This window comes from Aegilops tauschii, chromosome 4 (assembly GCF_002575655.3).
Source record: "Aegilops tauschii subsp. strangulata cultivar AL8/78 chromosome 4, Aet v6.0, whole genome shotgun sequence".
Taxonomy (NCBI): domain Eukaryota; kingdom Viridiplantae; phylum Streptophyta; class Magnoliopsida; order Poales; family Poaceae; genus Aegilops; species Aegilops tauschii.
In genome coordinates, this window is record NC_053038.3 from 32,765,729 (window position 1) to 32,788,447 (window position 22,719).

The 22,719-nt window shown below is 49.8% G+C and overlaps 1 protein-coding gene across 1 annotated transcript; it reads left to right on the top strand.

Moving 5' to 3' along the window:
* The first annotated feature begins 17,895 nt into the window (after positions 1 to 17,895).
* On the top strand, positions 17,896 to 22,478 carry LOC109751606 (glutamate decarboxylase 1). The gene is made up of 6 exons (XM_020310488.3): positions 17,896 to 18,331; positions 18,439 to 18,643; positions 20,505 to 20,705; positions 20,824 to 21,038; positions 21,125 to 21,431; positions 21,708 to 22,478. The coding sequence occupies exons 1-6, from the start codon at positions 18,240 to 18,242 to the stop codon at positions 22,173 to 22,175; spliced, it is 1,488 nt and encodes a 495-aa protein (XP_020166077.1). The 5' UTR covers positions 17,896 to 18,239; the 3' UTR covers positions 22,176 to 22,478.
* The last annotated feature ends 241 nt before the right edge of the window (positions 22,479 to 22,719 follow it).

The following is a 22,719-nucleotide window of genomic DNA, read 5'->3' on the forward strand; positions in this document are numbered from 1 at the left end:
GGTTTGGCAAGAAACCAAAGTTGTCGTTTCTTAAAGTTTGGGGTTGCGATGCTTATGTGAAAAAGTTTCATCCTGATAAGCTCAAACCCAAATCGAAAAAATGTGTCTTCATAGGATACCCGAAGGAGACAGTTGGGTACACCTTCTATCACAGATCCGAAGGCAACACATTCGTTGCTTAGTATGGATCCTTTCTAGAGAAGGAGTTTCTCTCGAAAGAAGTGAGTGGGAGGAAAGTAGAACTTGATGAGGTAACTGTACCTGCTCCCTTATTGGAAAGTAGTTCATCACAGAAATCTGTTCCTGTGACTCCTACACCAATTAGTGAGGAAGTTAATGATGATGATCATGTAACTTCAGATCAAGTTACTACCAAAGAACTTGATGAGGTAACTGTACCTGCTCCCTTATTGGAAAGTAGTTCATCACAGAAATCTGTTCCTGTGACTCCTACACCAATTAGTGAGGAAGTTAATGATGATGATCATGTAACTTCAGATCAAGTTACTACCAAACCTCGTAGGTAAACCAGAGTAAGATCCGCACCAGAGTGGTACGGTAATCCTGTTCTGGAGGTTATGTTACTAGACCATGACGAACCTACGAACTATGAAGAAGCGATGGTGAGCCCAGATTCCGCAAAATGGCTTGAGGCCATGAAATCTGAGATGAGATCCATGTATAAGAACAAAGTATGGACTTTGGTTGACTTGCCCGATGATCGGCAAGCCATAGAAAATAAATGGATCTTCAAGAGGAAGACGGACACTGATAGTAGTGTTACTATCTACAAAGCTAGACTTGTCGGAAAAAAGATTTTTGACAAAGTTCAAGGTGTTGACTACGATGAGATTTTCTCACTCGCAGCGATGCTTAAAGTCTGTCCGAACCATGTTAGCAATTGTCGCATTTTATGAAATCTGGCAAATGGATAAACAAAACTGCATTCCTTAATGGATTTATTAAAGAAGGGTTGTATATGATGCAACCAGAAGGTTTTGTCAATCCTAAAGGTGATAACAAAATATGCAAGCTCCAGCGATCCATCTATGGACTGGTGCAAGCATCTCGGAGTAGGAATATACGCTTTGATAAGTTGATCAAAGGATATAGTTTTGTACAGACTTGTGGTGAAGCCTGTATTTACAAGAAAGTGAGTGGGAGCACTACAACATTTCTGATAAGTATATGTAAGTGACATATTGTTGATCGGAAATAATGTAGAATTATTCTGCAAAGCATAAAGGAGTTTTTCAAAGAAAGACCTCGGTGAAGCTGCTTACATATTGAGCATCAAGATCTATAGAGATAGATCAAGACGCTTGATAAGTTTTTTCAATAAGTACATACCTTAACAAGATTTTGAAGTGGTTCAAAATGGAACAGTCAAAGAAAGAGTTTCTTGACTGTGTTACAAGGTGTGAAATTGAGTAAGACTCAAAACCCGACCACGGCAGAAGATAGAAAAAGAATGAAAGTCATTCCCTATGCATCGGCCATAGGTTCTATAAAGTATGCCATGCTGTGTACCAGATCTATTGTATACCCTACACTGATTTTGGCAAGGGAGTACAATAGTGATCTAGGAGTAGATCACTGGACAGCGGTCAAAATTATCCTTACTGGAATAAGGATATGTTTCTCGATTATGGAAGTGACAAAAGGCTCGTCCTAAAAGGTTACGTCGATGCAAGTTTTGACACTAATCTAGATGACTCTAAGTCTCGGTCTAGATACATATTGAAAGTGGGAGCAATTAGCTAGAGTAGCTCCATGCAGAGCATTGTAGACATAGAAATTTGCAAAATACTTACGGATCTGAATGTGACAGACCCGTTGACTAAAATTATCTCACAAGCAAAACATGATCACACCTTAGTACTCTTTGGGTGTTAATCACATAGCGATGTGAACTAGATTACTGACTCTAGTAAACCCTTTGGGTGATGGTCACATGACGATGTGAACCATGGGTGTTAATCACATGGTGATGTGAACTATTCATGTTAAATCACATGGCGATGTGAACTAGATTATTGACTCTAGTGCAAGTGGGAGACTGAAGGAAATATGCCCTAGAGGCAATAATAAAGTTATTATTTATTTCCTTATATCATGATAAATGTTTATTATTCATGCTAGAATTGTATTAACCGGAAACATAATACATGTGTGAATACATAGACAAACAGAGTGTCACTAGTATGCCTCTACTTGACTAGCTCGTTAATCAAAGATGGTTATGTTTCCTAGCCATAGACATAAGTTGTCATTTGATTAATGAGATCACCTCATTAGGAGAATGACGTGATTGACTTGACCCATTCCGTTAGCTTAGCACTCGATCGTTTAGTATGTTGCTATTGCTTTCTTCATGACTTATACATGTTCCTATGACTATGAGATTATGCAACTCCCGTTTACCGGAGGAACACTTTGTGTGCTACCAAACGTCACAACGTAAATGGGTGATTATAAAGGTGCTCTACAGGTGTCTCCAAAGGTACTTGTTGGGTTGGCGTATTTCGAGATTAGGATTTGTCACTCCAATTGTCGGAGAGGTATCTCTGGGCCCACTCGGTAATGCACATCACTATAAGCCTTGCAAGCATTGTGACTAATGAGTTAGTTGCGGGATGATGTGTTACGGAACGAGTAAAGAGACTTGCCGATAACGAGATTGAACTAGGTATCGAGATACCGACGATCAAATCTCGGGCAAGTAACATACCGGTGACAAAGGGAACAACGTATGTTGTTATGCGGTCTGACCGATAAAGATCTTCGTAGAATATGTGGGAGCCAATATGGGCATCCAGGTCCCGCTATTGGTTATTGACCGGAGACGTGTCTCGGTCATGTCTACATAGTTCTCGAACCCGTAGGGTCCGCACGCTTAACGTTACGATGATAGTTTTATTGAGTTTTGATGTACCGAAGGAGTTCGGAGTCCCGGATGAGATCGGGGATATGACGAGGAGTCTCGAAATGGTCGAGACGTAAAAATCGATATATTGGACGACTATATTTGGACTTCGGAAAGGTTCCGAGTGATTCGGGTATTTTTCGGAGTACCGGAGAGTTACGGGAATTCGTATTGGGCCTTAATGAGCCATACGGGAAAGGAGAGAAAGGCCTCAAGAGGTGGCCGCACCCCTCCCCATGATCTGGTCCGAATTGGACTAGGGAAGGGGGGCGCACCCTTCCTTCTTTCTCCTTCCCCCTTCCCTTCTCCTACTCCCACAAGGAAAGGAGGAGTCCTACTCCCGGTGGGAGTAGGACTCCCCCCTATGGCGCGCCTCTCCCCTTGGCCGGCTGCCTCCCCCTTGCTCCTTTATATACGGGGGCAGGGGGGCACCCCAGAGACACAACAATTGATCCTTGAGATCTCTTAGCCGTGTGCGGTGCCCCCCTCCATCATATTACACCTCGATAATACCGTGCGGAGCTTAGGCGAAGCCCTGCGTCGGTGGAACATCATCATCGTCACCACGCCATCGTGCTGACGAAACTCTCCCTCAACACTCGGCTGGATCGGAGTTCGAGGGACGTCATCGAGCTGAACGTGTGTAGAACTCGGAGGTGCCGTAGGTTCGGTACTTGATCGGTCGGATCGTGAAGACGTACGACTACATCAACCGCGTTGTGATAACGCTTCCGCTGTCGGTCTACGAGGGTACGTGGACAACACTCTCCCCTCTCGTTGCTATGCATCACCATGATCTTGCGTGTGCGTAGGAAATTTTTTGAAATTACTACGTTCCCCAACAGTTGGGGCCAACAACGGGGCGCAGCTCCAGCACCGCCTCTGGACACGGCGACCGCGGTGAGCGACACGCTCATATCGTCGCTAGACACGGTCGGTTTCAGTGTGCCGTGGGTGGCATTAGTGCTGTGGCACGACCAACGGTATGTTTGGTTTGTGCCCAAGGTTGCCCCATCAAAGCATTGGGTAGCCAAAATTTTGGTTGAGGTATTGGTTGCCCATGATTTGGCCGACATTGGCAAGAAAAATGAACTAGAATTGGCTAGAGTTCATTGGCATGCCAAAGAAATGGCAACCATCCAAACAAAGACCAATCTTTGGGTCATGACCAAAATTTTGGTTGAGGTATTGGTTGCCCATGATTTGGCCGACATTGGCAAGAAAAATGAACTAGAGTTGGCTAGAGTTCATTGGCATGCCAAAAAAAGGGCAATCATCCAAACAAAGACCAATCTTTGGGTCATGACCAAAATTTTGGTAAGGTGCACTTTGGCCACAATCCAAACACACCCCAACACCCGGCTCGTCGAGGATGCACGGGGCGCCGCGACGCGTCCGCGGAGTGGTGTAGCGCGGCCAACTGCATCCTCTGGACCTGAGACCATGCCGGGTCGTCTTGCTTTTTCAATGACATGCGGGGATCGCATGTGAGCAAAGGGCATCTCCAACGTTGCCACGACCGCAGCTGACTACCCTGGCACACCAAAACCCTCGTCCCTCGCGCCGTCGCGCGGTGTGCTCCTAGCCGGCGCCAGCTGCCCGCATTCATGTCGTCCATTCGTATGTCGTCGTTAAGAGGCTCGGTGCCCGAGGAACCAACTCCGGTGACTTAATGACGCACCCGGACGCTTGGCCTCACCGGAATGCGCTACTTAAAGCGGCAACGCCCAGCTAACCTCCACACCATAGCGCATCGTCCTCCTACCTGGCACCACATCCTCCATGACCGCAAGTGTGAATGCTCTGCGGGAGAGCTTGTCTTCGGGGATGAAGCTCGAGGTCACCGCCCTCGCTCAAGTCGCCTGTCGTGATGCAATAGCGGCGTAGCCGGACGCGGACGCGACCGCACAAGCGGTGGCCACGCTGGCGGCCGACGACGGGAGCACCGTCAGCCACGCGTCCTACTTGCCGTCGTCCAACGTCCGGCACCGCCAAGGTCGGGGACTCCTCCGAGGATGAGTAGGGCATGGGAGGCGGCAGGGCATGGTGTGCCAACTGGCCCGTCCGTATCCCGTGTTCTACTCTTCCTCACCGGAGACCGCACCTTCACTTCACGGGTCTTGAACCCCGCCCCCATACATAGAGATCGCAGATGGAGGACGTCGGTCGCCGCCGTAGAATAGGTTTAGGGTCGGGTTTCTTTTATTTTTGTCCTATAAAAGTTCAAAATGTAATGAAAATCTGCCGTGTTTGCATTAATCTCGGCCGGTGTACATGAACTTTCACAATAATATACATATTGTAGGAGTACTAGCAAGATGCCCGTGCGTTGCACGGAAGATCAAGATCTTGTGGGAGAAAAGGATGAACGAGGGAAAGCCTTCTCTGCAAATGTGGAGAGGAGTGCGGGTAAATTGTCATAGTTTCCTTCCTATCCGTTAGATATAGATCGGACGGCCTATATTGCAGGATAACAGGCACCCCATCATCACCAACTCTGCTTTTTATTGAACCGAGACAAATCTAACATGCGAAGTAAAATAAACACATAGGGTCTATACATACACAAATTATCTTAGGCACTCCAATAGTACGTCCACTACACATTCACGCTACATCTACGGGAACCTACGAAAGGGTTAACGTAAATTGCCTCTCTCTCTCCTCCCCTGATTTTCATGGGGTGGGCCCCTCCCTCCCCCCAATCTACAATCAACAGCTCACACATTTCACATTACGTTAATTACGTAACTGGGATTACGTAGGTGTAGCATTACTCGTCCTAAAAAACCCAACTAAGCCAACCTCCCAGCATATCGCGCGGGAAAAGACTTGGCAGCACCGTTTTAGTCGGCATTACCGGATTACTAGTAGTAGTATCGACGGATCACGCGAAGCAACAAATATTTTTTTTGAGGGGGCGAAGCACCTAGTTTAAAAGGAAAAAAAGGCGGTACACTCACATCACTCCTGTCGCGGTCGCATTGCACCCCACACACGTTCGGTCCTGCACACGGCTCACATAAACGGAACGCGCTTCGGCTTGCCTCTTCACTGACACGTGGGACTGCACTTGGAGAGACCGACCATGCGCCAAACTCCCCCCGCCCACCGGGCGAAAATCCTCCCCCCCCACACACACACCCAAAAATTCCCCCCAAATCCGATTCAACCGCCCTTCGGCCAACTAGCCAATAATATTCCCCAAAGCCCCTCCCCCCTGCCCCCCTCCACTCCATTCGCTCCGCCAAAGCCGCCCTCCCCGCCGCGCCGATACGTCGGTGCCGCGGTTCGGCGATCCTCTCGCTCCCACAATACGCTCTCGTAGACTGCCGTCCTCTAGTCGCGCCGCCACCTCTGGCTACGTTCTTGTGGAGGCGCACGGCGGTCAGCGCCGCCACTGTTGGCGACGTTCGTGTGGAGACGCACGGCGGTCAGCTTCTCCCACGGTACGCGCATTCTAGACTGAGGCCCCGTTCATGTCGGTGTAGCGCTGAATGTTAGCTGATAAACGCTGTTAATCTCACTGTTTGCCGAAGTAGTTTACTGTCAATATGCTCTGCTTAAGAAGCTTCCTTGCCCTGTTCTGCACTCAATCTGCTTAGCTGAGATGGCATGCCAAGGCCGATTAGTTGCTAAAATATCCTGCCATATATTTATTGTGACGTAGATTGCCATGGTCTAGTAGCCAATCTGTTAGGTGAAATAGCTCTACACCGTTTTATACTCGATCTTTGTTGCTGCGATGGCCTTCGATAGTTCGATGGCTGTGTGCTCGGCCTCATTGACTGCTGAAACAGCCTGCCATAATTTGGCACTCAAATCTGTTTGCTGAATTAGCTTTACATATATTTCGTTACTTAGATCTGCTCGTCCAAATATCTTGCCATAGCTTTAGACATCGACCTAGGTATTTTTTTCCTGGACTTCATAAAAAAGCATATATGCTTTTCCTGTAATATCTAGTAGAAGAACTAATTTGTATGTCTAACAGATGGACAGGACTTGGATAACTTCTGCTCGAAGATTCTCCGCTGCATATGTCGAGGGGGTTGAAAACTTCATGAACTTTATCAGAGCTGAGTACGGTGGTCCAAAATCAGATGTGCTCTGCCCGTGTAGCAGTTGTATGAATTCAGTTACAAGACCCCAGTCAACTGTGCAAAATCATCTACACTTGTATGGGATGTCGGTCACATATACTAGGTGGGTTCATCATGGTGAAGCTATGAACGTCAATGTTATTGACTACGTGGAAGCAGCAGATCACCATCTTGATCTGCCTGATGCTCAGGTGGAAGAGGAGGAGGAGGTGGTGGTGGCGGAGCCAGTGAGTTTGACCAACATTGAAACAATGCTACGAAATGCTCGCGCATTCCGTGAACTTTCACCTGCAGAAGAAAAACGGTGGGCCCGCATGTTGGAACAATGCAACGTTGATGTCACCCCAGGAAATAAGCTGTCAGTATTCTCAGCTATGGTCACCTTTCTTCAGGTGAAGACATCTGAGCGGATGACCAACAAATCATTCGATGCGATGTTGGCTGCTTTCCGCAAATCTTTCCCAGATGCGTCTGAGCTGCCACACACCTACAGTAAAATGAAGAATTTCCTTCGTGCAGTTGGAATTGGATATGATATGATCCATGTTTGTAAGAATAATTGTGTTCTGTTCCGGAAGGATTATGCCAACTTAAGTGAATGCCCGAAATGCAAATCATCAAGATGGAAATGTGGCGATGTTGTGAAGAGGATTCCTCATAATGTTCTGAGACATTTTCCAATTACACCAAGATTGCAGAGGTTGTTTCATGATGCTGAAACAAGAGAGGATGTACTGTGGCATTCTAGGAACCAGGAGTACAGAGATCAGAATGTAATGAGCCATCCATCTCATGGTAGTGAGTGGAAAAGCTTCAATGATAAACACAAAGAGTTTGCTGCTGACCCGAGAAACATTAGACTTGGCTTGCTTCAGATGGATTTAACCCATTTGGCCACCAGAGCGCCACATATAGCATGTGGCCAGTGCTTGTTATCCCTTACAACATGCCTCCAAATGTCTGCACCAAAGAATCAAACTACATGATGGCCTTGCTCATTCCAGGTCCAAAAAGTCCTGGAAAGGATTTTGATTTGTTCATGGAGCCTCTTGTGGAGGAACTTCAACAGCTATGGAAGGGTGTTCTCACTCGAGACCTATATAGCAGCCCACCGGCTGATTTCTTTCTGCGTGCTGTTATAATTTGGTGCATCCATGATTATCCGGCTTTGGGCACTATGTCAGGGCGAACGACACATGGTTACAATGCATGTGTTCGCTGTGACAGGAATCCGCTGTCATACGCAATACTTAGCAAGATCTGTTACATTGGACACCGTCGTTTCCTTGCCAAGGACAAGCCGCATCCTAGAAAATACCGAAGACATGTGTTCAATGCAAAGCATGAAAACCGTGATGCGCCAAAGAGGCTCACCGCCGATGAGTTGCAGGTGGAATTAGAGAAGGTCAGGCATATTACACCAGGAAACCATCCTGGTAATGGTAACGGGAAAAGGAAGCGTGGCAAGGTAGAAGAGAGATTATTGTTTACCCGCAGGTCCACTTTGTGGGACTTGGAGTATTGGAAAGATTTGGATCTGTGGCATAATCTTGATGTGATGCACATCGAGAAAAATATATGTGACAGCATTATCAGCACACTTCTTAATATTGAAGGCAAGACGAAAGATACCTTAAAATCTAGGATTGATTTGACACACCTGGGTATCAGAAAGGATTTGCAGGTGCAAGATGAAGGTAAACCACGGGATATGGCACCAGCTGTGTACGTCTTGGACAAGGTAAAAAGAAAAGAATTCTGTGAGGTCCTGTCACGTGTGAGATTCCCACATGGATTTGCTTCCAACCCTGAAAGGAGAGTCAGTGCAGATGGAAACAAGGTACAAGGGTTGAAAACTCATGACTGCCACGTCCTACTTCAAAGGGTTTTACCTGTTATCCTTAGAGGATTGGGCCGCCCTGACTTATACAGAGCAATTGCAGAGTTGGGACAATTCTTCAGGGAACTCTGTAGTAGGAATATCAGGATAGATGCTTTGGAGCGTCTTAGAGACAAGATACCAACTATCCTATGCGACCCTGAGAAGATATATCCTCCAGCCTTCTTTGATGTGATGGTGCATTTGACTGTTCATCTACCTGATGAGGCACTACTTAGAGGTCCAGTACAGTATGGCTGGATGTACCCTATTGAAAGGCGGCTAGGCACTTTCAAGGGCTATGTTAGGAATAGATCTAGACCCGAGGGTTCCATTGCAGAGGCCTACATTGCTACAGAAGCGTTGACATTCTGCTCAAAATATATTGAAACGGCTGATCAGCTTAGCAAAGAGGTGGGTGAAGACAATCCCGGGCTCAATGTTTTCGATTATTCTGTTCGAGTTACAGGGAAGAGTCGACAAGAGGACAAACCTAAAGATTTGGACAAAATGGTTTGGTATGTGTTGAATAACTGTCCTGAGATACTACCTTATATCAAGTAAGTGCAGTACTGCAGCTTATACATCGTAATCTACTAAACTTGCAGCACATTCTTATATATTTAGATGTTTGACGCGATCACTACGTTGTGCAGCATCTACAAAGAGGAGTTACTGCTGCAAAATCCAAGAAACATTGACAAACTGGTTATGGTAGGATTTGCGAAATGGTTCAAGAACCATGTAAGCTTTTGAAGTGCACTGTCAGTTTTTTTAATATATTGAGTACATAAGATGATCAGCTTGTCTATTTTCTAACCATAGGTTAAGAAGATGCGGGAGGATGGGTAGGCAGTTGATGATGCCCTTTACTCACTAGCAATGGGTCCTGATACTCGGGTAAGACATTATGAATCTTGCGTTGTTGGAGATGTGCGCTACAACACCCTTGCACGAGACGAAGGCAGGAAGACACAAAACAGTGCCATCATGAGCACGGATACGTATGACAAAGAGACAACTGAAATGCATGCTAACATAACAGGCATTGTTCAGTTGCAATATATCTCCAGTTTCGAGGATCATCGGTGTGTGGTTCTGTTGTGCTGTCGTTGGTATAACCTATTTTCCAGGATCGCAAAACCCAGAGCTGATGATTATTTCAAATCCATCAATGTCAAGGCGGCGTACCAGACCAATGAGCCTTTTATTTTGGCAAATCAAGCAACACAAATATTTTTCTTGGAAGACACATTTGCACGTAGCGATGACTGGAGAGTATTGCAAAGGTTTGAGCAGAGGAATTTGTTTAATGAAGTTGCACAACAAGATGATGCTTACACTGCTCCTGATGTACAAGATAACACAGATGTTCCTAATATCTTTGAGAACCATCACGTCAATGACGCCGGCGAAAAGATTGCCTGTCGTGTTGTGGACATACAAGAGTTGATCAAGAAGAAGCCAACGTTCGAGGACGTTGAGGACGAAGAAGAAGATGACACCATGGGGAATTATGATTCAGACTGACACACATGGCGAAGATGTTGACGCTGCTGCTGCGGATGATGATTACATTGCTTTTGTCGTATTTGCCTGTCAGAAGACGTTTTTTTATCTACTATGTGAAATTGTGTTTGCTATGACAACTGAAACCTGATGAACATGTTGTTTAGTATTTTGCTGTGAGAACATCACTTGTTATGTATGCTGATTTGTGTTTGGTGATTGTATGACAACTAAAACATGATGACATTGTTGTTTAGTGGTACTCATATTTGACTGTGAAACTTGAATTTGATGACATAGTTTGTTGTTGGACTGCAATTTGCTCGATGTCTTCGAATGAGAACAAAGCTGACCCGACAGGGCCTCTGCTATTTATTTATTTATATGAGCAAAAGGGGATACCCCCTGATTTCCGTTAATAGAAATCATTAGATGTTCACAACACTACGCCCAGCCTGCTACACAGGTTTCATTCATTACTAGTTTCAGCAAAGTGCTCATGTCGTAGCCACTGAATACATCACGAGTGCTACATACACTGCAAATAAAGAGACAATCATCCTACAGAGCACATCGATTTTGCCCATTATCTTCACAAGCTCTTTCATCTCCTCATTGCTGTCAAGGCCGTTCAGCAGCTGTTGCTTGGCCATGATCAGAGGAACTGCATCTTTAACCTTCTGCTCTGCATCTTCCTCTTTTGTTGTTCCTTCAGTTACTTGTCCAACACCCCAACCTGCTGGTATTGGGATTCCTCGGCTAACCAAATAATCAGCGTAGTTGCATTCCCCCACATCAGCAACTTCCCAGAAATACAAATCACAAGAATCTTCCCTTTTCTGCACGAATCAAATTGGAAGATCATCAACCAAACTATTAAAAAAATTAGCAACTGAAAGCAGCAGAACAACACTTAAACATATTATTACCCCATGATTCGGGCATTTGTAGAAGACTCGGCCAGGGTTGCGGATTGTGGTTGAGACGCGACGGATGACTCTGCGTGATTTGCAGCAGTGGCACCACACGAATGGCAGCGGGTTACGATGAGCAATCGGCTGCGGTGCGCGTGCTGGCGGGGTGTGATGAGACCCATAGGCGATGTTACGGGTGGCGACTTGGCGCATATCTGGTTGTTTCTTGCTGAAGAGCAGGTGGACGAGCAGCCAGCGGACATGGTTGTTGCGGCCAGAGCTTCTGATGCTAGGCAGAGTAAGTAGAGAAGAGGAGAAGCGAGCGTTGGATATGTCAGTTTCATTACTTGCAGAGTAGCATAGCACCATATATAGTCATAGTCTAGGTTTGGATTCGAACCAGCTACAGGAGCACGTCTTTCTTTTTTCTAACACTCGGCAACGTCTCTTTATTGGTAGACTAGCTTGTTCTGTACGCCTTCCCAAGTCTTTGATTTTCTTTCCCTTTTTTGGGAGGAAGGAAGGAGGACAAAATTGAGAGTTCCTGGGACTCGAACCCAAGACCTCTCGGTTGAAAACCAAGGGTGCTAGTCACTTATGTGGAGAACGTTCCCTGTGAGGAGGACGGCAGACGAACGCATTTTCCTCGCAGTTTTCTTCTTATATATAAAAAAGTATGCTACTTGGTGTCCGCTTAGTCAACAAACGATTGTGCCAACCTTGACCGTTGGATTGACATTCAACGTCTGTCGCGTTTCTTCAATCTCTTCTTCCTCGAGCCGCCAAAGCCAAACCATCGCCGGCAGGACCGCCTGCTCCCGCCTCCCACGGCTGGTTGTGATCTTCCCCGGCTCCTGTTCGTTCCCGTCCGAGGCCTCACCATCGTCCTCCGCCTTGGTTCGCTCGCCGCGGCGCCGCCCTCCGGTGTTGTCAACATGGTCCACAACCGAGAGAAATAAGGAGATGAATGTACATGGTGAGGATGACAGTAGGGACCTAGCAGCGCGCGCAGTAATTTTGTTTTTCGGGACGGAGAAGGGTATCAACTGGGTTGTGCGGGACCCGTGGCCCGTCTAGCCCAGGCTTTTATTTCATATGTTTAGCACATGACCAGCCCAGTTTTTTTTTCCTTTCTGAAAATGGCTAGCCAGCTATTTTGTTTTTTGCAGAATAACCAACGTAGGCCTACTTGCTTTTCTACGCCCTGCTGGGCCGGAAATCTTTCAAGACGAGAAGGGATGCATTTTGCCCAGAAAATAGGCTATAAGTAATAATAAATGGGCTATAAGTAATAATAAATGGGTTGTAAAATGAAAAAATACAGCAAACAGGCAATTAGTTCCAAAATACTGTTTTCTTTCGGATTTTGATATTTTCAATTTCATTGTTTTTGTGCGGGTAAAATTTCATTGAATTTAAATTAAGGTATATTTAGATTTAAAATTAATTTGAATCTGGCTAGAAATTTCGGGATGTATGCTGTTTGGGACAGATTTGGAGGCTGACTTGTGGGTCTACTAGGTTGACGTGTACTTTGGCTTTGTCAACTTAGTCCACAAACGATTCTAGCAGCAGTGACCGTTGGATGTTAATCCAACGGTCGTGCTGCTTCTTCAATATCTGATCTTCTTGCTCCAGCCGCCCAAACCAGCTCCGGTGGGACTGCCTGCTCCCGCCTCTCATGGTCGGCTATGCTGCCGCACAGGCCGCACCGCCCCACCCTACTTCATTGCTGGCCAGGCCATCCCTCTACTCACCCACACCTCCTGTTATTTTCCGGCGACGGCAGTCGGACCAGTAAACCCTCGTACTCCCCACCGCGTGGGCAACCATTGCCGAGTCTTTCCCGGCTCCGTGTCGTTCCCTTCCTAGGCCTCGCCATCGTCCACCGCCATGGTGCTCTCGGCGCGGCCTGGTCAACGTGGTCAACGAACGACATCCATCGGCCGTGGACTGTACGCACAAAATAATGATTCCTTCACCTGACAGCTAGGACCCACCAGAAGGGCCTCTGTATTTCGTGAAAAAACGTTGCCCCCACTGACATGTCGGACCCACCAGCTATATCTTCGCACGCAAGGAAGTGCCTCCTTATTACACACAAAAAAATGAATATCCCCCTGCTAGCTGGGACCCACCATAGTGGGAGGATGACTTGTGGGCCAACTAAGTTGACGGGGACGGAGGGCTTTGTCAACTTAGTCAATATGAACGATTCTAGCTCCAGTGACCGTACGATGTCCATCCAACGGCCGTAGTGCTTCTTCAACCTCTGGTCTTCTTACTCCAGCCGCCCAAAGCAGCGCCTGTCATGCCGCATGCTCCTGCCTCCCGTGGCCGGCTGTGCTGCCGCGGAGGCCTCACCGCCCCCTACTATTCCCACCGCTGGCCAGGCCCTGCGGCGACGGCAGCCTCACACCGCAGCCGAACCAGTGAACCCTCGTACTCCTCTCCGCGCGGGCTTCCACTGCCGCGTCTTCCCCGGCTCCGCGTCGTCGCCTTCCTAGGCCTCGCCGTCGTCCACCGCCGTGGTGCTCTCGGCGCGGCCTGGTCAACGTGGTCAAGGAACGACTTCCATCGGACGTGGACTGTAGGTGGAGAGGCTGACAGCTAGGTCCACGGCCGCAGCAAGGAAGTGCCTCCTTATTACGTGGAAAATAATGATTCCTCCACCTGACAGCTGGGACCCACCGGACGGGCCACTGTATTTTGCGGAAAAAACTTTTCCCCCTGACTGCTGGGACCCACCAGCTTCATCTTCGCACGCAAGGAAGTGCGTCCGGGCAAAAAAAACGATTCACCCCCTGGCTCCTGAGACCCACCAGCTACACCTTCGCACGCAAGGAAGTGTGTCCGGGCAAAAAAAACGATTCGCCCCCTGACTGCTGGGACCCACCGGCTACATGTTCGCACGCAAGGAAGTGCGTCCGGGCAAAAAAACGATTCGCCCCCCTGACTGCTGGGACCCACCAACTACATCTTCGCAGGCAAGGAAGTGCCTGACAGTCGGGACCCACCTGGTCGAAGCGTACGTAGTGTTGTCATTCTGGTCGCGAACGTGTACGTACATACTGGTCGATGTAGAGGCGCGCACGTGTCGTAGTAGAGGCGCGCACGTAGCATGTACACGTACATACAGCGGCTAGGGTGCAAGAAAGAAAATACAGCCACGTATGTGTACATACGGGTGGGGTCTCGAACGCCTACTCGCGCATACGTACGGCCAGGGCTCGTGTACATGGCTGGGTCGGAACGGAGAAACAGCGTCGTCGTCGTGTTCATGGGGAGGCAACGGAATGCGTCGTGTTCATGGGGAGGCAACGGAATGCGTCGTGTTCATGGGGACGCAACGGAATGCGTCGTGTTCATCGGGAGGCAACGGAACGCGTGGGAGCCAACCGGCTGGGTCGGAACGGAATGCGTGGTCGTGTTCATCGGGAGGGCTTGGACGGAACAGGCGATGGAAACGAGGCCTGGCGTACCACAAAACGGAGTAAACAGACCTCCTACGTTCGGAACGGGGTCCTGTTGATCGGGAGGGGTGTGGCGTACCGCAAAACGGAGGAAACGGACCTCCTACGGTCGAAACGGGGGTCCTGTTGATTGGGAGGGGTGTGGCGTACCGCAAAACGGACAAAACGGACCTCCTACGGTCGAAACGGGGGTCCTGTTGATCGGGAGGGGTGTGGCGTACCGCAAAGCGGACGAAACGGACCTCCTACGATCGAAATGGGGGTCCTGTTGATCGGGAGGGGTGTGGCGTACCGCGAAACGGACCTCCTACGGTCGAAACGGGGGTCATGTTGATCGGGAGGGGTGTGGCGTACCGCAAAACGGACGAAATGGACCTACGGTCGAAACGGGGGTCCTGTTCATCGGGAGGGGTGTGGCGTACCGCAAAACGGGACTCCACGGGATACTGTTCATCTCCACCGTCGACCTCCTCCAGCCTCCACGGGCTACCGTCGACCTCCTCCAGCCTCCACGGGCTCCTGTTCATCCAGCCTCACCGCGTGCTACTCCACCGGCTACTGTTCAACCACCCCTCCACGGGCACCCCTCCACCGTCTACTGTTCATTCAGCCCTCCACACCACGGGGTCCTGTTCAACCACCCCTTCACGGGCACCCCTCCACCGTCTATTGTTCATCCAGCCCTCCACACCACGGGGTCCTGTTCATCCATAGGCAATGCCATCGCTCACTGTTCATCCAACCCCCCCCCCCCGGCAACGCTCACTGTTCATCCAATCGATCGGCTTCAGTTAGCAGCAGTAGCGAAGGAATCGCTCGATCGGGTTCAGTTAACAGCCATCGATCGATCGCTCGGGTTCAGTAACGCGTAGCCTGCAGTGCAATCGCTCGGGTTCAGTTAGAGCCCAACGCCTCGCTCGGGTTCAGTTAGAGCCAACGCCTCGCACACACGTGCGTACGTGTACGAGAGAAACGCGCATCGCTCGGCCTCCGACCTCCCACCGTAACCGGGAACTCCCCGAAATTTTCCTCCCCCTCGCTTCTACCACGGTTTTTCCCGTCATGGACGGCCCAAAGAATGTCATGCAGCTGCGTCTCCGGCCCGCCCAGGACGAAAAGCCCATTTTCTGTCATGATTTTTTTTCATAGAAGTAGGAGCCCACCACATCTATGATGATACCGGGTTTTGTCACAATTATCGTCATAGAAGTGTCATGTGTATGACAGAAAAAAAATTCGCTCAGCCCAAAATGTCACGGATGTGTCTTTTTTTTGTAGTGGTGCTTGTAACTATGTGTATGTTTTTTCCTAAAAAAGAAAAACTAAGAGCATCTACAGCCGGAATTCGCAAATCCGGCCCCTCAAACGCCCGCGGATGCGCCCGGGCACGTCCGCGAGCACTGACCGGGCACGCCTCATATTTCCTTCTCCACATACAACTCTCTCATATTTATCCCCTAAATCCATATAAAAGCATGCATAATATATAGCTACGTACTATGTTCTATACTACTCAAATTTCGTCGTTGTCGATGATGGCCGGAGCCGCCAGCGCCGGAGCCTGCGCCGCCTCCATCTATTGCCGACGGCGACACCTGGCCTCCGCATCCGACTCTAAGCGGATGGAGTTCAGGATGGTGTGTTGCTCCGGCCACATGCCCACGTCCTCCTCCATCGTCGGCGCCTCCTCCTCCCCCACATCCAGCGGCGGCGCCTCCTGCTCCTCCTCCGCTAGCTCCTACTCCTCCTCCGCTGGCTCCTGCTCCTCCTCCTCCCCCGACACCTCCTCCTCAACCTCCTCGAAATCCTCCTCCGGTTCCAGAGGTAGCCTCGCTTCCCTACGGATCCGGACCTGCTCAAGGAGGAAGAGACGGGGCTGGATCGTGTAGTAGCGGAGGCGTGGGGTCATGGCTAACGGGCTCGAGTGGCGGCGGAGGGAGTGAAGAGGCGGATGTACTAGGGCTGGGGGCAACGGCCAGCTTAAATATCCGGCAACAGCCTCGGGCGGCGAGCCGGAGCAGTGCCACGCGACGGTCACACCACGGCGACGGTCGAGGCGCCCGCCGGACCGTCGGGTTTCCCGACGAGTCCGTGTGGGGCCACACCGTCAAGCCGTCGTGGCGGGCGGGCGCGCCCGGGTGCCCCCCTATCCGCCCCATATTTGGGCTGGATATGGGGGGTGCCAATCAGCCCGAGCGTTTGAGGGGGGCGTTTGGGTCTAAAAAACGTGACCGGTCGGCCCGTCCGGGTGTATGAAGCGGGTTTGAGACATCCGGTTGTAGATGCTCTAATAATAACAGAGGGAAATTAGACCGCCTAGCTACAGCCGCCGCCTCCAAACAAACTAAGATTCCCTGCCTCCCGCCGGCGCCGGCGCCGGTCCGTCCCGCCTCCGGTGGCCTTAGGGCCATGGAGGCGAAGTGGTCTCGGCCCTTGCCGGTGGGAGGGCTCCGTTTTTAGATCTGTTTTTGAGTTTTGTTAGGGTTTGTGTCCTACTCAGGAAGGCGAGACGGCGGCGGCTCCTTGAAGATGGAATAAAGGCCTCCCAGCCTAGCCCCCGTTCCGGTGATGCGTCTAGCATCATCGGTGGGCGTGTGGAGGAGCGTCTCTGGCGGATCTGTTTTTGGTGGATTTGCTCGGATCTGTTCGTCGTTCGTCTTCGTTCGTGTGTCTTCAGGTTGGATTCCTTTGATCTACATTCTTCATCTGCGGCGGTTGCTGTTCTGGTGCGTTGGTTCCATGGGGCCTTAGCACGACGACTTCCCGACTGTCTACTACAACAACGTTTGCCCGGCTCCGGCGAGGGAGGGACAATGACAGCGGTGCGCCTTCGGCTTGCTTCAGTGCTTGTAGTCGTCGCTAGGTGGTCTACGGATCTAGATATAATTTTTATTATTTCTAGTGTTCGTTGTACTACCATGATTATGAATAGATTGAAAGTTTTTGTCGCAAAAAAAATTACAGAGGCAAAGCGACCTGATGTATGGAAAGAGGGAAGCTTCACCTCCACCTTCGGAGGACCAATACCAGACACCGGAACGCGCAGCCCCGAAGAGACAACATCAATACAAGTGTCGTAAAAAGCGTGACCGAACGGAACGGGAACAGAAACATCTTCGTCAAACCATGTACTACATGTAGCTTCCCCTTCCCTTCGTCTAAAAGAAAGTGAAAAAAAATCTTCCGCTTCAGCCATCCCCTCGGCTCGATTATAAATATTCCGCCATTTTTGTCTCCCGGACAGCACGGCGCACGCCATCGACTATACAATAGGAAACGTTCCCGCTTTCCTTGGTAACGGCTTGGCCCCGACCCCGCGTTGATCAAGCACAAACCAGCGGCAGCACTAGCACCACCACCACCGCCGGCCCCCGTACGTCTCCCGATCGGATCGGCCGTCGTCCCCGCCGGCGAGCGAGCTAGCGAGCGATCAAGATGGTGCTCTCCCACGCCGCGTCGGCTGGATCCTCCGATGACTCCGTGCACTCCACCTTCGCCTCCCGCTACGTCCGCGCCTCCCTGCCCAGGTGCGTCCCTTCCTCCTACGTCCATGGACGGATCATGGATGGATGGATGGATGCTTGATTTGGTTTCGTCGTTCGGTGAACTGATGGATGGACGGATGGACGGGCAGGTTCCGGATGCCGGAGAACTCGATCCCGAAGGAGGCGGCGTACCAGATCATCAACGACGAGCTGATGCTGGACGGGAACCCGCGGCTGAACCTGGCGTCCTTCGTCACCACGTGGATGGAGCCCGAGTGCAACAAGCTCATGATGGACTCCATCAACAAGAACTACGTCGACATGGACGAGTACCCCGTAACCACAGAGCTCCAGGTACACCCATACCATTTTCTCTCCCTTTTAGGGAATAGCCATACCATTTACTTTGGCGTTACTTCGGAATTTAATCCCCGGTATTGCGAACCTGCTGTGCTCGAGTCCCCCTGATTTGCTACCGAGATCTTTTTCTTCTTTCGGTGGGCTTCCACTGCTCCACTTGGCCTGATCCGGCCTAGAGATTTGAAAACGAGTACCACTAGGAATGCTAAAAAATGATCTAGCATCATATGCGCGTACTAGTACTCCTACGTACGTACCTTACCTCTAGCCTAGCGACGATTATTATATGGACGAGTTCAGTTACTACCTTTCTGCCCACTGTTTTCGGATTTTTATTCCTCTACATGGCCGCGTGTAATAAAGGAGATGAATTACTACGTAGCAGGAAGGGACTCTCGGTGGATCCGACGGAATAGACGTCGCCGAAAGAAACAAAGGTCGGTGGATCCGACACTTGGTGTTCAGCAGTCGTGTCAGGCTAGCAGCAAGTGACAAAACCAGGAGATATATTCAGCCTTTAGCGTTTGCGAAAAAAGAACAAATAAAAAGAGCAGGCCATATATGCATCGAGTTTTCACAGATTTTTTTTTTTTGGCGGTGCGTTTGGACAGAATTCATGCCATGCACGTAGGAGTAGTATATTTTGTCCCGAGATAAGATTCTCCTCGAGATCAGGAGGCTCAGCATTTCTGGGCGGTGCATCGGCTGCCTTTTGCTCCCCCTTGTTTCAAACCAAGAACAATACAGTACTCCTCGAGATCGACGAGGATTAAGGTCACTTTTTTCAGAAAAAAAATTGGATTAGGTAGTGCTGTTATTGACTTATTTACAGTCTAGATAGAATCATTCGAGGCTTGGCACTTACAAAGGCCCAACATAATTATATAGTAACTAAAGAAAATAAACAATAATCTCCTCAAGGGCGCGTCCCTGTCCATCCGTCTATCCTCTTGGTGCATGAACCTGAGTAGTGCACTAGAGAACAACGGGGAGCAGAACGTGCGTGGTGTACTAGTGTGCAGAACAAGGCATCTCTGGCCCCCGTCCCTGTCCTCCAACCCGCGACGCAACAATAGGAAAACGAGCAAGCCACGTTCACATACACACACGGCGATAGCTCTGGTTCCTGGTTGTCTGTCGTCTTGTCTGAGCCACCCAACGATCGGTCGAGAGGGGGAACGAGAAGAGTTTTACTCGTCGGTAACAGCAGACACTGATCGATCGATCGATCGATCGAAGGAACCAAGAAGAGTTCTGCTCGCAATCCCAAGTAGCCCGAGATTTCTCGGTGCTACATATAGTAGGCCGCCAAGCTAGACGCTCGTAGCCATGCGGAGGTTAGGCCTGGAGCGGACGTAAACCGGAAATGTTTACTGACTTGTAAGCATGAACCAGATGAGTGATGATTCGATCTGATTGCGCCCTTTCGGCACAGCGGCGCACTATTAGCATGGGTTGCGGTGGTCTAATCATCTAAGCACACGCCGGCCATGCTGCTAAGACGCACCCGCAAAATCATGGGAGCGGACAAATGCAAGGGTGGACCCTTGGTTCCTATTAACGGAAGAAATCATCAGAGATTGCAACACAACGACAAAAAGAAAAAAGAGTGGAGTAAAAAATAATAAAAGCTGCTATTTATTACTCCCTCCGGCTTGAAAAAGAAGGCACACATACTTTTCAAATTCAGGTTTAACCATGAATTTAACCTATAATAAAACGTGGTAATGATGTAGTAATTTACGATCCTCGTGGAGGAAACTCTAGCTTTCTTCTTGCGACAAATCAAGTCTTCATATATAGCATGGTTGGTTGATCGATCATTAACACAGGGCTTTTAAATTCTGTTTTGCAGAACCGATGTGTGAACATGATCGCGCATCTGTTCAATGCTCCTCTCGGGGAGACCGAGACGGCCGTGGGAGTGGGCACCGTCGGCTCTTCGGAGGCCATCATGCTCGCCGGGCTGGCCTTCAAGAGGCGTTGGCAGAACAAGATGAAGGCCGCCGGCAAGCCCTGCGACAAGCCCAACATCGTCACCGGCGCCAACGTGCAGGTAACCAATACGAGCACATCACAAGTCGTCTCCTTGATTAACACTGACACATACGACGCGGTGTGTTACATTTGCAAGTTTTTAACTGGATCGATTACATGGGGTAAAATGAACGCAGGTTTGCTGGGAGAAGTTCGCGCGCTACTTCGAGGTGGAGCTCAAGGAAGTGAAGCTGAGCGAGGGGTACTACGTGATGGACCCCGAGAAGGCCGTTGAGATGGTCGACGAGAACACCATCTGCGTCGCCGCCATCCTCGGCTCCACCCTCAACGGCGAGTTCGAGGACGTCAAGATGCTCAATGACCTCCTCGTCAAGAAGAACGAGGAGACAGGGTAATGAATCCATTAACCATCCTTCCACCAAGCTTCCAGTGGTTTCCACAAATGTCCTAATGGTTGCTTTTGGGTTGGACATGCAGCTGGGACACGCCGATCCACGTGGACGCGGCGAGCGGCGGGTTCATCGCGCCGTTCCTGTACCCGGAGCTGGAGTGGGACTTCCGGCTGCCGCTGGTGAAGAGCATCAACGTGAGCGGGCACAAATACGGCCTCGTCTACGCCGGGATCGGGTGGTGCATCTGGAGGAGCAAGGAGGACCTGCCGGACGAGCTCATCTTCCACATCAACTACCTCGGCGCCGACCAGCCCACCTTCACCCTCAACTTCTCCAAAGGTTCAAGCCAGGTTATCGCGCAGTATTACCAGCTGATCCGCCTTGGTTTCGAGGTACTACTCATCGATTTTGTCTGAATATTTTCTCACTTATAACAGTAACAACATCAGTCTTTGCTAAATTTCAGTCGACTGAGATTTGATTATGTCTTAGTCTATTCTATATTCGTGAGATCTTACATTGAAATTCGTGCAATTTTTTTTCTCATTTTTCTTTCTTTGTTACATGTTATGTCACTTGATTGAGACTTGATTAAGTCTCCGTCGACTGATATGTGGACACACCCTAACAACATTGTTGTGCTAACTGTATCTGGTGCGATAATGCAGGGGTACAGAAACATCATGGACAACTGCCAGGAGAACGCGATGGTGCTCAAGGAGGGGCTGGAGCGCACGGGCCGGTTCAACATCGTGTCCAAGGACCAGGGCGTCCCCCTGGTGGCCTTCTCCCTCAAGGACAGCAGCCGGCACGACGAGTTCGAGATCTCCGAGTTCCTGCGCCGCTTCGGCTGGATCGTGCCCGCCTACACCATGCCCCCCGACGCGCAGCACGTCACCGTGCTCCGCGTCGTCATCCGCGAGGACTTCAGCCGCACCTTCGCCGAGCGCCTCGTCATCGACATCGAGAAGGTGCTCCACGAGCTCGACGCGCTCCCCTCGCGCAGCAGCGGGCCCGCCCTGCAGCACCCCAACGGCGACACGGTGAGCGAGAAGGACCTCGCCAGGCAGCGCGAGGTGGTGTCCGTCTGGAAGAGGGCCGTCGCCGCCAGGAAGAAGACTCAGGGCGTCTGCTGAGCAGCGGCCATGCACCTATCACCTGCTGCTGGCGTTTGATGATGCTATAGCTGCTGCTCGATCTTTATGGTTGTATTTCCTAATTTAAGCTGCTACTACTTCTCTTGTCCATGATGATTTTTTAGAGGACGGAACTAATAGTTCTGGCTCCATTGGATCGATCTGAGTAATATTTATGTCATGTATGTGTTGAACTGCAGTGCTGTATTTGCATATTTGTACGCGAAAGTGGAGTACCTAGCAGCACTCATGTGTTTATTTGGGTGCCTGATATATTCAATCAAAACCGGAATTTCTGTAGCATCTATATTAGCTAATTGGCTGAACCATCTCGGGTTATTGGACAACAATTCGCGGTAGTGTGGCACCTTTCGGCTTTTTGGCTGAAATATTGTTTCACAGCTGTCAGAAAGAACATCTCCATGCTTGAAAAAGTGCAAATGCTGACCGAGCTTCATCGAGAGGGATCCTATTCCACGCGCGGGTCGAATAATAGCATTCAAACGCGCACCATCGCAGCGGTGATGGTCCGGTTAATCCGTCT

Excerpts from the sequence above, each read along its gene's own strand:
- LOC109751606 (XM_020310488.3), top strand. The coding sequence starts at position 18,240 with ATGGTGCTCTCCCACGCCGCGTCGGCTGGATCCTCCGATGACTCCGTG. Across the intron at positions 20,706-20,823 it reads TCACCGGCGCCAACGTGCAG|GTTTGCTGGGAGAAGTTCGC; the intron begins GTAACCAATACG and ends AAATGAACGCAG. Across the intron at positions 21,039-21,124 it reads AAGAAGAACGAGGAGACAGG|CTGGGACACGCCGATCCACG; the intron begins GTAATGAATCCA and ends TTGGACATGCAG.